The sequence below is a fragment of the Lepisosteus oculatus genome, chromosome 27, assembly GCF_040954835.1.
Source record: "Lepisosteus oculatus isolate fLepOcu1 chromosome 27, fLepOcu1.hap2, whole genome shotgun sequence".
NCBI lineage: Eukaryota > Metazoa > Chordata > Actinopteri > Semionotiformes > Lepisosteidae > Lepisosteus > Lepisosteus oculatus.
In genome coordinates this window covers 8,020,082-8,034,148 of record NC_090722.1, presented here as the reverse complement: position 1 = coordinate 8,034,148, position 14,067 = coordinate 8,020,082, and the positions used below count along the sequence as shown (strand labels likewise).

General features: G+C 38.4%; 1 protein-coding gene across 1 annotated transcript in view; it reads left to right on the top strand.

The window, feature by feature from the left end:
• Positions 1-3,810: 3,810 nt before the first annotated feature.
• The window catches only part of xrcc1 (X-ray repair complementing defective repair in Chinese hamster cells 1), a 53,161-nt gene continuing 42,904 nt past the window's right edge, over positions 3,811-14,067 (top strand). Inside the window, exons 1-8 of the mRNA XM_015336572.2 lie at positions 3,811-4,318; positions 5,459-5,551; positions 6,117-6,224; positions 7,613-7,771; positions 8,655-8,729; positions 10,792-10,906; positions 12,085-12,221; positions 13,053-13,212. Of these exons, the coding sequence (XP_015192058.2) occupies positions 4,268-4,318; positions 5,459-5,551; positions 6,117-6,224; positions 7,613-7,771; positions 8,655-8,729; positions 10,792-10,906; positions 12,085-12,221; positions 13,053-13,212 (898 nt within the window). The 5' untranslated portion in view covers positions 3,811-4,267. The remainder of the gene's footprint in view (positions 4,319-5,458; positions 5,552-6,116; positions 6,225-7,612; positions 7,772-8,654; positions 8,730-10,791; positions 10,907-12,084; positions 12,222-13,052; positions 13,213-14,067) is intronic.

The window sequence follows — 14,067 nt, the reverse complement described above, 5'->3', positions numbered from 1 at the left end:
ATGTGATGTCTCTGTTGATGTTGTTGAGAATATGAGGGTTATAGTAAGCAAAATCATTAATTAAATATTTCATGAACAATATGGAAGTAATATTTTTTTCTTATCCACACCATTTCTAGAAAAAATGTACTTTACAGTAAATACAATGCTGTCTTCGAATGCAAAATGCAGAAGTCTATGGTGTAGCTATTCTGTTTTAAACAAATGGACAGTTTTAGAAACACAGATACAGTAGATCTGTATTTATTTTCTTGTGCAAAAAGTAATCTTTTACCTGTCTGGTTTTGTAGACTGGCATAAATCATGTTAATAACTAGAAACACTGAACAATGGATTAATTCAATTTGATTGACACAATGTATCAGTTGCTAAAGCCCTTTATATTATCTACACAGGTGTAGTTCACCTTGAGCTGTTGTCATCTTTCTTTCGAAGGTTTTTGTCTAATTCGTTTACACTGAAATTTGACTTTTGTTCATGGAAAACATAGAAGAGCAAAGCAAACATTATTTAGAAATCTTATAGTAAAATTATAAGCAGAGTCCCAGATTTTGTTGGTTTTGCAATTGACCTTAACCATCAATAGATTTCACAACACATATACACACGTACGGTACATACACTTTCTTATATTATACAGTATATACTGTATACTGTATATCAGACTACATCATACTGTTAGTAACCTTAGCAGCATTCACAGACTAGACTGCAGTGTTTATGTTTTGTTTTGTTGCATACTGTAAATAAACACCCCTATGGAGCTAAGATCACAGTTTTAGGCTACTACATGTTTTATTTTTTTATTTTTTAAATTTTCACACACACCGTCTTTTGGTAAGCTGTAACTGAAAAAAACTCACAAGCACAAAGATGGAGTGTGATTTTTTTAAGTGACTGCTTACTTGAAATTTGAACACTGTCCAAAGTGTTTCTGGTTGACTGCAAACCTTCTAACACTTTTCTTCTTTGAAAATAAAACAAGGCCACTTTTCAAAACGTTGTATTTTTTTTCTATTCCCCGCATAACATCTTTGAGTTTGTTGGTAGTCTGTTAAGGCCAACCAAAAATCATAATTACACTTTGGAGTGTATTTATGCATTTTATTTTCAAGGGTGAAATTAGGATGGTACTATATCTCTTCCTGGTTCTGGCCTTTAGATTTTATATGAAAACCTTTTATGTCTTTTTGTTAATCAAAATCTGATTTGGGGGCGGTTTCAATGAAGAAAATATTTTGAAACCCGAAAATGACCTCCTTGATCCACATATTTGAGGTTCCCATTGATGCAAAAAAACACAAATTAATTATTTTCTCAAAACAAGAAAATATTGTGAGTGTATAACAAAAGCTTTGTTTTATGGCTTGAGTATACAGTGGGTTGTACTATCTTGTATTATCAGAAACAAACAAAAGGAGGAAATTCAGATCTTTGGCACGTAAAAGATGAGTTGGGTTTGCACCACATTTCCACAACTCTCTCTTTGTACTGTATGCAACTATTTCCCATTTCCTCAAGTGCTTTAATTATTGTTGATATTAAATAACCTAAGATTATAAGTAAACATCTGTATCCCGGTTTCCTGAGTAATTAGCTGTATCATTTTGGAGTTCAAAAATATATCCATAGTCAAGTACTGTATAGTAACCATTGTCAGTGACTCTTCAGCTGATGAATTGTCTGGAAGATGAAGACTTCTTTTGTATTTACTGTGATACATAGTTAATGAAATAAACTGACTATTTCAGACTGACATTTTGCTTTTTGTTGGTCGTATAATTTTACATTTATTATTTTGATGCTATTTACAAACTTTACGGTCCACTATGTTTGCAAGATTCCCAGTTATTAGGTAGAATGGCCTGAGTAGCTTTGTGTTATGAGTAACTGAGTAACTTTTTGCTAAACTCTGGATCAGAAGGTTATTGTTAAACCTCCTAATGTCCTCCAGTTAATCTTTACATTTTCTCGAATAGCTTCTACACTTTGTCTCTATGAGATTCACAGATTTAAAAACAAAAACTCACTTGCTGCTTACTTCGGCTTCTGCTCCTATTCGGTGGTCTCTGGCGGCCTCTTGTGGCTCTTTACTATTTACTCTTAATTCAGACAGAGGCTGCAAAGACACTTCCAACGTCTTCTATAGGTACCTATTTTAACACTGTTGGGAAAAGTTGCTATTGAAGAGTAATACATTACAGTGACTGGTTACTTGTGTGAGGCAGGGCTTTTTTTAAATTATAAGTAAAAAAAGTTATATTACATTTAGGGAAAAAATAATGATCATCAGTCACAATAATTTATTGTAAGAAATTGGTTACATGTCAGCAGGTCCTGAGGTAGCCTCCATTTGTGATTATTTTCATTTTCTTTGAATTGATTATAAATCTTCATTGTAAAGATTCCCTTCTGTGGCCTAAATGTAGGGGTACGTGTGCTCCCAAAAATATATTTGAATTAGGCTCCATTTACATTTGCAACAAGAAGACTAATAATTAAAAACCCTCCTTTCATTTGCTTTTAAGTAATTCTTCCATTGCATGCTGTGTAAGCTTTTGGTTGTTCTTCTTTATCAAAATGCACAAAACTATATCAATGCAATCCTGCTTTGAAGGTTTTGGCCTTTTGCTTATTACCTAAGAATAAAGAACCATCTCTCCCAGAGCATTTCAGCTAAAACAACAAAGACCAGCCGAATGTGGTGACCAGCACAAGAAAATAAATGCGTCATTTTATTTAACGAAAACGTCCAGTGCTGCAACGCATGTAAATTAAAATATATATATAGATTTAAATGCAAAAGGAGGAAATACAACAAACAGGGGTACATATACAGAAATATATACAGATGTCTCAACATGACACAACAAGGTAGCAACAAGTGAATGAAACAGGAGGAAAAAAGAAAAAAAAACACAAAAAAAAGAAACCATCTTGTCCATAGTACAGAGGTTATGTGGTGTTAGAGGTTACATTACATAAGTTTATATGCTAAAAGACTTTTGTAGACCAACTCACCATGCTTATTTTAAAATATTTTCAGTAAATTAGAGTATAGCTTGAATGAGTTAGGAAATTCTTTAAAGCTTATAGGATTCTTTTTTACTCTACACGTGTGTATGTGAAATTTTGCAAACAAGAGAATAACATTAACCGTTAAACGGACTTCTTTGCTTGGATTCGAGACACAGAGAACAATATCTTTAAAAGTTAAATGTACACAGATATTACTGTTGTATAGCCAAGAACAAACAGAGTGCCAGAAAGTTGTTCAATGGTGACATGAGGAAAAAAAATGTAATTTCTGAGGAATTCTCAGAAATTCCTTAGAGGTATACAGTATATGTTATTCGGTATTTTAAAATGAATATCCTTGGTTTTTGGTGGCGTGGAGAGAGTAATGCATTCAGTTCTAATAATCTATCCTTGATGGCTGGGAAGAATCTCTCAGCCATAATAGTACAGATGTATTTACTTTTTTTTCCAATATATTATAAGTTCCAATTTTGATCTCTGGTAGTAGAGGAATTATATTTCTCTGGATAGGGACGTTTTTTTTTTACCAAAGCTAGGAGAGCAGGTGGAATTGCCTCAATAATTTCTTTGAATTGCTTTGGGTTGCATTCAATGTCATATTTTTTTTTTAACAAAGTCACCATATTCATAGCCATCTCCATTAGCTTCTAATTGAGAGCAACGCATGTAAATGATCTAATGTGCCACAGTTCAACACGACCACCGTAAAGATGGCGGCTGGTGCTGGCTTTGCCTGGTTTGACCCGGAAATAGTTTCTGGTTGGTTCTCACAATTGACAACAGAAAGGAGCGCCAGCAAAAAGAGGGAACTGAGCTGGAAGGAGATGTTGGAAATGGGAAGGATTTTTATTGAATAAAAGTAACAGTAGAACTCGTTATCGGACATTTTTTGGCGTTTTTGTAACCAAACACTATTGTAGGAGAAAGTAAAACTCACAACCTCTTCCAGACTTTTTAACGCCTGACACAAGTTAAAATCCAGGATAAAGAGAGGTGGTCATTGTACTGTATGTCGGATGGCCTGTCTAATGAGTGCTGTGCAGTAGGTGAATAGGTGCACTTTTCCTAACGCACTTAAAATTCATTTACCGATTGTTATTTTTCCATAAACCAATCGTGTGCAATATGTCCGCAACACGCGTTTTATGATTTTCGTTTGCTCACTTCAGCAAATGCGTATTTATTTAACCCCCAACGACAATTCAACTTTATAGCTATTTTCTAAACTATGCCGGAGATTAAATTGCAACACGTTGTCTCCTGCAGCAGCGAGGACAGTGTAAGTAAACTTTTGTGTGGTTGTGAAGCCTCCCGACTTTGACAAATAAAGAGACGCGTACGCATATCTGATATACTGTGTAAGAGTGCTATATGTATTATGCAATACTGTTTTAATAATTCCCAAGACACGTTTCCTTTACAGAACTTATGATATTTGCAAACTGTAAATAATAGGTAAGCAATAGAATAAAGTTATGTTTTTACATGTCTTATGTTCGTATTCAGGTGAACTAAACTATGAGTGGATTGGATGCTTGGATGTTCACGTTGTTGATATGTGTCCTTTAATGCAGTTTCGCTTACAAGAAGAATCGGTTCTGTTTCACTCTAACACACCGAAACCCTGTTGCATTGTAGTAAAACGTATTTTTTAAACGTAATATCATTGATAAGGTTCTGTTTTTCCTCAGTATACTGTAATTCCTTGCATGTGTGAAATGTTTAGTGAGCTTTAAGGTTCTCCTGCTTAACGCAAGTCACTGAGGGGTACAGTTTTTAGCAAATGCTGTTTCTTTCTGTCTAGATCTGCGGTGCTAATTGAGTGCTTTAATTGATCAGTTTACATCTTTACAATTTTATCTAACTTGTTTCTGCACTCAAATCGGATCTGGAGTGTTTGCCAGGACATAAGCACACTGAATTTTAAGAAGCCACTTTAAATTTTCACATTTACATTTTCACATTCTTTGGTTGCACTGTTTCCCTGTTGTCTGTAAGTGGGACTGTGTGATTTCTGAAATTTGAAAAAAGGGTGTTTATTCTTACTACTGTAACTATTTGTGTCTTTACATGAATCTTGGTCTTCTTGTTAGTTACTTGAATATTTTTAATTTAATATTTTCCTTGTATTCTAATAGGTCTGAACTAATAATAAATTGTTAACTGTGTTGGAATATTTTCTCTCTCTTTGCTTATGCACATACCCCATTCAGAATAAGTGTTTCTGACTGCCATTGGACTTTATCAGTGAGATTGCATGTCTGTTGTGTCATGTATCACTTGTGCTGCCATTCCAAACTACATCACAGACGTGTGTATTCGCAAAATTTTCAAGAATCGCTAGAGTGTGTGGTGAGCCCGAGCCCGTTTGGATGTCAGCCTGCCTGACCCATTTGTCACTTTCAAATTTCGCTTCCAGACGCACAAGGCAGAGAATCTGCTGAAAGCCGACACATACAGGAAATGGAAAGCAGCCAGGCTGGGAGAGAAACAGATCTCTGTCATTTTACAGGTAGGAAAAATCTATTCTTCTTCTCTATAGGCACATGGGAATGAAAACTTTGCGAGTTTGTCTCCAGGATCGTATTAAGTTTAGGAATGATAGTCTTCAGTTTCAGACATGGAATAAATAAATGCCCCAGAATGTTTTGATTCATGTAAAATGTTCTATTAAACAAAGAAACAAAGTGTGGACAGAGATCCAATTAAAATTCCCACTACAGCAGCTTGATCAGGATGCAAGCTGATGTTATTTGCAATGGTGGAAACGCATGCAGTGGATTCACATCTGTTTGGTGTTTCTTCTAAATCTCCAAGTGATGTTATCAGTCGGTTTACATAACACTACATTTACCATTTTTTAAATGGGTCTGGAGTACTACTTATTTGCAAAGGTTAAAAATGTGTCTGGGTGTGGATTGCTTGAAATCAACATTTAAACAGCTGTAGAAATTATTATTCTCGTAGCGCTAATATAACTTACCAAAAATGTCATCATGTAAAATGTATAACAAGCCTGAAAAGACAGCTTATTGCAATATCCCAGTCACACAAGTTTTGTTTTTCTGTCCATGCAGTTTGAGAAGGCAGAGCAGATCCACAGCATTGACATTGGTAATGAAGGCTCAGCTTTTATTGAGGTGCTGGTGGGGAACTCCACTTCAGTGAAAGACCAGGACTATGAGGTGAGCAGGATGTGTATTGAGCAGTCAGTAGGAACACCCCCAGATCATGGATAGAGATCCTGAGACATTTGCACAATGGTGTCTACCTTCAGGCTAGATCTTCCATTGCGAAGAGGATTGCAATACCCCAACGTAATTACAGTGTATGATTTAAGACCATGACAACAATAGGTTGCACATGCTTTATAATGGGATTCTGTCCTATTCCTCTCAAAGATCCAGAACACATGTACCGGTTCATCCGTCCCTCTGAGCCCTAAAGCATACCTGTTGTTCCATCTTGTCCCACAAATGTTCAGTGTGGCTCAATTGACATAACTGTAACATTCACATCTCCCACAAAGGCAGATATATGAGCTGCAGGAGCATATAACTTGTAATTCCTGGAATATTGTCCGACACTTTGTCCGCAACAAGCTTTCAAACAATTTTTGCAGACATTTCCTTTTCTCACTAGTAACCTATTTTCTGTTTGTAACTAAACCAGGCCTGTTAGTAGGGTATGCATAGCATAATAGTCACATTGTATCCTCACATACAAAGCAGTTGTCACACAAGGAGCATGAAGATAAGGCAAGATAAGCTCATAGACAGGTCATCATGTGCACTCCCTGAAATTGATCAGTGTAGCTGTGTGCAGTCAAGTTCCTATTAAACACAGGAAGGTCATCACGTGGACCCCATGATCATGATCAGTGTAGCTCTATGTAATCAAGTGCCCATTAATCACATAACAAGCAGAGTTCTGTAGAAACTGGACACTCCTGTCACGGCCAGCAGAATCAGACCTCACGATCTATTGGTTTGTTGTACACAGCAGTTAGCGTATCATTCTGCAGGTGTGAATTGCATTTGATGATGTTTATCAGGGAGGTCTACAGAAAGCCTAGATTTAGGGCGGAAAGGACTTTTTACATACTCTGTAGCACAGGCATTATTCTAACTTGGTAGATTTTAGGAGCTCTTGTGCAGAAGTGAGAACCAGGTAGATTTACCATTGCACACTTTAGCATGAAATATTTTTCTTTCCTGCTTCAGTGGTGCAGTTTGTACAGGCCTCATGCAGTAAATCATGTAAATCAAACTGCTGAGCAGTTTTGCTATCTGATTCACAGATCAGATAAAAGCTGATGTTAAGATCAGTTAGGATGAATGGTTGCCTCACACATTCAATCTTACAGAAAAACTGGACAGAAAGTAATGTTTAGAGGTACAGTGCACTGTATTGGTTCAAGTAGGTAGCTGCGTCAGCATCCGTAGGCTGCAAAGGAATAAGTAAAGGTTTATTCCACGCTGAAAAGAGAAGAAAGGAAACGTTGTGTGCACTGTTTTGGCATGGCTTGTTCCTGCCCCTCATCCCTCTGGCCTCGACTGCCTGAACCCTGCAGGTAATCCTGGTCACCTCGTCATTCATGTCTCCCTCGGAGAGCCGCGGCAACACCAATCTGAACCGGGTCAGAATGTTTGGGTCAGACAAGCTGGTGAAGGCCACCGCTGAGCAGAAATGGGACAGGGTGAAGATCATCTGTACCCAACCATACAACAAGGTGAGCAAGGACTGCTGGCAGTGTCTGCAAAAGTGTTGTCTGCTCATGTGCTCACTGTCTGTGTTATGTATCTCCTAACAGTTGTTACTTTTTAGCTCTGTTAAACGTGTATTAAAGGGGAACTGCCATTCTATTTTGATATTTCAGGGTTAGAAAGACGCATTTCAGAACACAATGAAAGCAAAATGTACACAATAACGTATAAAACCATTCTCTATCACAAAATAAACGTAATTTCTAGGAAAAAATGTCAAGAACAATAAATGTTCTGCTGCTGGACTTCACTATCAGCTGTTGGTTATTGGGTTGCAGTCAGTGGCAAATCTGAGCACTGCATGTGACTTCATCAAACTCCCTCATGCAAGTACTTGCAAGCATGGAGACAAATTATATTACTTTTCTACAGAAACTTGGATGCTGCTTTATTAGAAGCAACTAAAAAATCTTAGACTCTGGAACAGCTGGTCAATGCAATCTGCACTGTGTCCCATTTACAAATAAGACAAATCCTTCTGTTGTTTGATCAGGACAAGAGGTTAAGAGCAACTATGTTTCTGCAATTTTAATTTGCAGACCAAATGACCTCACAATAAAGACTCTTGTTCAGGCCTGAGCTTGACGGTCAGATCTGCATATGACTAGTTTGAGGCAGGGGTTAGGCATACAGGGCTACTATCTGGTAAACAGCCAGTCCTGTGACCTCCAGTGATGTCAGGTGTTTGAGTTCCTGCAATGAACTGGAATTTTAAAACCAGCTGGTACTTATAAATTGGGTTACAGGGACACCAGATAATAAGAATTAAAACAAAATTGGAAATCTTAAATATTTCCAGATATGGAAAGAATTCCCTTTCGTTGTTATTGATTTCGCTGTTTCTTTCAGAATATTGCCTATGGGGTGTCCTTCATAAAGTTTCATTCTCCTCCTGAAGCTGGTGAAACCGAGACTACACCTCCAGTAAGTAACCCGACTGGTAAAAGCAAATTCGTGATGGATCTTTTTCCTCTTATTTCACCTGAAATGTACCTGAAGGTGTTTAACTTTTTGTTTTTGTAGTTATTAGACAATATACTGCATAGTCTAACTCTGCTGAATGTTTCCCTGTTGCTTGTTTGTCTTGCTTTTTCATACTTAATTGAGGAACTGCTTGCTCAGATTACATGGGGTCCTCATTACACATCCCGCTCTTTGTTTCACAAATCAATCCCTTTTTTATCTAATTTAATATTTGTCAGTCTGTTTTAATCTTTTATTTTTCCTAGGCGCAGGGTAGGAATGGGTGAAAACCTTATAAGACTGCTTGTGTTTTGGTGCAAGGAGAAGTAATTCGATTGGAAAGGGTATAAAGTTGGTTGCAATGGAGGAAAATAACAACAGAAAGCAATTTTCCAGCAGATGCAGCAATATAAAACACTGAAGCAAATGGTTTCTGAAAGAATAGAGAATTAACAAAAGAAGATGAAAAATTGTAAAAATGATCAGCTAATGCTCCACGTTTAAGACTTGAGACAAGATAATGAACACAAATTATGAATCCCTCATAAAATTGTATTCAGGTTTAGTCATCATTACCAGCTGAGTTCAAAGATGAGATGCAAGATTGATTCCAGGTCTGAAGGGAATGTCCTTATATACAGTAAGGGCAACTTAATGTGTTTAGTCTAAAGCAAAGGACTTTTAGAAGTGATTTGATCAAAGTATATGTAATCCTAACAGCTATTGATATCGATGCTACTATTTCTGGCTTAGCAAAATAAATAGGTCATAGTTGGAAACAAAATAGAAATGAATTTCTGATGGACAATAGGTGAAATGGGGTTGAGTTACCTCCTACTGTTTCTTTCATTCTTATATGAGCTCTTGGAATCGCAATCCTTTTTAGGCCTGTCAGCTTGCTATGTTGTTATTTTACCACTAAATGGTGCACTTGCACTGATTTTCTACCTTCTACTGAGAGCACTGCAAGCTTGCACTGATGCCCTCTGTAGGCGTGGGAGTTTTGTCGCATCTTTACGACTTTCAGAACAGTGTAAAAGATTCTCGTGAAAAAGATATAATTGTGTCGCAATTACTTGTACATCTGTTTTGATGGGTTTTTTTTTTCAGTTTTTGTGTTCATACTTAATTATCCATTCTGGCTCAATGTTTCAGGCAATTATTTTTTATGAGAAGTGGTATATAGAAATCGATGTCCTATAATTTTTTTTCCCATGAAACTGGGATATCATTACAAGGTGCTGGGAAATAGTACCAAATTAGGATATACTGTAATGTGTGAAGACCATGAAGAGCTAAATGATCTATTGCACCTGAAATCTTTCAGTGCTTGTAATCGCAATCCCAGCCTGGCCAGCACTCAGTGACTCTGAACTTTAATATTTCTTGAACACGCTTTCGGTATCAGTCCAGTGGTGAGTTGTTCGGTCTAGGTCTGGGGTGAAGGTCATGCGTAGTAGAAACAGAAGTGAAAAACCTTTTTTTTTTATTCTTTACAATTGTAGATGGGTAAATACAAGACTATATTGCCATACATTCATGTACATTGGAATTCTTATTCACGTTGATCTCCTGGGACATACACAGTACAACAGACAACACCACACAACATAGGTAGTATATTACAAACATAATAAATGATAACAGGACAATAAATATGTATTAGTGAGGAGAAAGAAAAACATGGTAGACCAGATGTGTATTGAGTCTGAGCCATTGCTGTTGGCTGTTGAGGATGCGTACTGCAGTAGGATAGAAGCTGTTCTTGAGTCTACTGCTCTGTGCTTTAATAGTGCGGTACTGCTTGCCAGTGTGCAGGGGGGGAAACAGTTTGTGGCCAGGATTGTTGGGTTCCTGAATGATGGATGATGGTAAATCCCATCCTATAATCCTTTGTGCCGTTGCCACAACCCTTTGTAGTGGGTCTTTGTCTTGCATGGTGATATTACTGTACCACACAATGATACCATTAGCGAGGACACTTTCTATGGTACACGGGTGAGTGTTCTCTTGTGTTAATTAGAAGGTGACGAAGCTGGGCCAATTCAAAGTGAAGGAGGAGGAGCCCAGCTCTTCTAGCCTGACGCCTGGGAGTCTGTTCTTCAGCAGGGCTAACAAACCATCCACGCCTGTCAAGGGTAGGCCTCCGTTCTCCTCTTCTCCACAGATTCAGGGTGGCCCTCATTCACCCTGGTAAGCCTGTCCCGTTTGAACCCCCTTGCACCTGTTACAGGAAAAGCACGAGACGGGATTTCGGATGTTCCCTAAATATTTAACCAGGGATTTCACGTGTTTCCTAAATATACATACTTGTACAAAGTTGCTCTAACACACACGCGGCCAAGCCCGTTCAGAATTCTCAGTTTTCCTCTTTCCACTGTTCAGACTCTGGAATTGTCTTTACTTGCATTTTTAACAGGTGCCAGTTCATCTGAGATGGCAGATTAGTGTGCCTTCCCTGTCTTCTTTTCTATAGTATTTTTATTTAAGGGAGGGCTTTATGCCACCTCTTGTCAACTTGAATTTGACTAGTTTCGTCGTGATCACGACTAGTTTTAAAAATGTAAATTATTAATCAGGAATGTGACTTAATTTGCATCCTTATTTTCTAGATGCTGCTTGTGGGCCCAGCTCCTCCCACAAATGTTCATTGGTGCTGAAATCTGGCTGATAGGGCATCAATGACATAACTGACTCTTTCTCATATTCCAAGAAAGCCATTGTTACACAGGCAGCATGAGGACATACACTGTCACTGTTCAGACAGTGAGAGTTTGCTTACCCTTATCCATCAGACAAAGGGCCGACGAGTAACCTAGCTCTTATCCGGACACATTTTTTTTTTTGCAATAATAGCCCAGCGTGAATTTGCTGTCATATCTAAGGGCTGATGTTTCGATCCTATGCCGGTTTTATGCAAATATACAGTGACATTTATGGAATATTTGTGGTAGCATGAAAACAATCATTCCAGTATTGTGGTTTGACAACCTGTTTACCAAATATTTTGGCTTAAAATGTTGAAATATTGACACTATAAGAAGAGAAACATTGCAACATGGATACTAATTAAAATGACACAATTACTGTATACTGTAATAGGTTCTGCGGTTCACATAGTGCAGTGCAGCTACTTACATAATAAAACAATAGGATTAGTTGAATGCTATAGAAAAAGAAATAGCAATACAATGTCAACAGAAGCTGATAACCTGCAGTAGGATTGCCGTCTTACGTTCATAGTGCTCCTCCCGACATAGCACTGTGTACTGTACTTTCTGAAAGGACTTGTCCTGTTTCCTGTGTTTGTGCTCAGCCTCTCCTCAGAAGGAGAAGCCCTCCCTCAGTTATGCCGCTGCTGCACTGCAGTCCACAGGCTGTGCGACCCAGAGCTCCTCGTCCTCTCCTGCCCCCGCTGAGAAGACCTCCCCCGGTGCTACCCCGTCCCTGAAGGTAACCCCATCATAGTCTCGGACCTCCCACTGTTAACGGATGTTGTCTTTGGACCCCTGAAAGAAAGTAATGTGTAAATCATTAAATTTACGCCCCAGGTGTCTTGCCTCACATATGGCAGTATACTCTACTGCTGATCTCAGCTGAAATTTGCACCTTAGAATTTAAAATGCTGAGGGGCAACTTTTTTGCTCCTTGTTTGAGAAGACAGAAATTTTATTTGGCCTCCGATTGACTCGAATAAAGTACTTCCTTGGAATACCTGTTGGTAAGAGACCTCTGGTGAAGTCTGGGCTGCAGAGTTGGATGACTCGGACTGTCAGTGTGACAGTGCAATGTTGTCAAGTTTGCGCTGCTGTCAGTGAGACATGCATCACACCTCCCATTCACCCTTGCTCATCTGTAAGGCACTGTATAACGAGAAGCACACTGAAAGGCGCTGACAGGCAAGTGTGTTGTAAGGGCACACTGTTTGTGGATGCGGCAGACTGGAGAACTATTGAGCATTTAAAAACGCAAAGGAATCCTCAAGAAAAAGAAACCTGGCGATCCCAAATTTGAAAGTTGTACCAATTTATACAAAATCGGTTAATGTCTTTCAATGAAAATGGCGGTCAAGAAGATGACATAACAGAGACGTTCCGGAAGCCTCTCTGCTCAGCTGACTTGCGCCTGCTGTTTGTGTTTGAGAATCGCAAGAAATTGATCTGTTTCAGATTGGTGGCCATAAAAGGAAAGCAACTGGCCAAACTCATTGCTTCAGATTCAGAATCTGTTTTCATCTGTTTATGAAACCAACGTGCGTTTGTTAATTCTCCCTTATTGGCGCAGGGTTCTACTCCTGGCAAGCGGAAGTTCGAGTTCAGCAAAGAGCGCCAGGAAGCGGTGGGACCTCCTACTAAGAGACCCAGCTCCCAGAATTCCACAATGTCAGAGGAGACCTCACGGTTCAAAGCCAGCCCTGTGTCGCCAGCTACCAAGAATACCAAAGGTAAAGACCCATTTCAGTTATTGGTATCATTCATTACGCTGAGCTTATGTATAGTGAAGTAGGACTGTATTTAACATCCACGTAAATTACATGTATCTGACCAGCAGATGATCTATCACAGGCAAAACCAGCAGACATTTCCTTGATTTGATTTTTTTTAGGTGATTTATGCATTTTAATAAGCTTCAAGGACTTCTTCAAAAAACTGTCTGAAGCAACATCTTTTCTAACCTCACTCTCAACAATGAAACACATGAAGTATCAAGCGGGTAAAGGAGTTTGCAAGGTCCTGCTTTTCTTCTTGCTAAAGTAATAGGTGCCAAAAGTTGAATTAAAGGAATATTAAATAGGTTAGCCCAAAAAACTAAAATTGGATGGTATATTCATATCCAGATGCATTCTAATTTTTTTTTCTTCAAGCTTGAATTTCCATGGCTTTAATAAAAAAGAAAGTTTATGGAAGTGGCAGTCAGTGCAAATTGCCTCTTATACAGCTGCTGTTCAGCGTGAAGTGCCAGATTTCCCCAGTCCGCTCTTACAGGGAGCTCATCTGTTCAAGAAACTCTGACTCGGCTCTTCTGCTCAGACAGCTCTGATTTAGATATATAGCTCACCTGTGCAAGATGCTTTGATTCATTTGTATAGCCTTTCTGTTCCGGCAGCTGTGATTCAGTTATAAAGCTTATCCTTGCAAGATGCTGTGATTCATTTAGATAGCTTTTCTGTTTAGGCAGCTCTGCTTCAGTTGTGTTTAAAAAGTGTCCTGCCTGGGAAGACACACACACACCACTCATTAAGTATGAAAAATCTCAGGTTCGCTGGTTCCCGTCTGAGCTCTCATTCTTATCAAAGTCA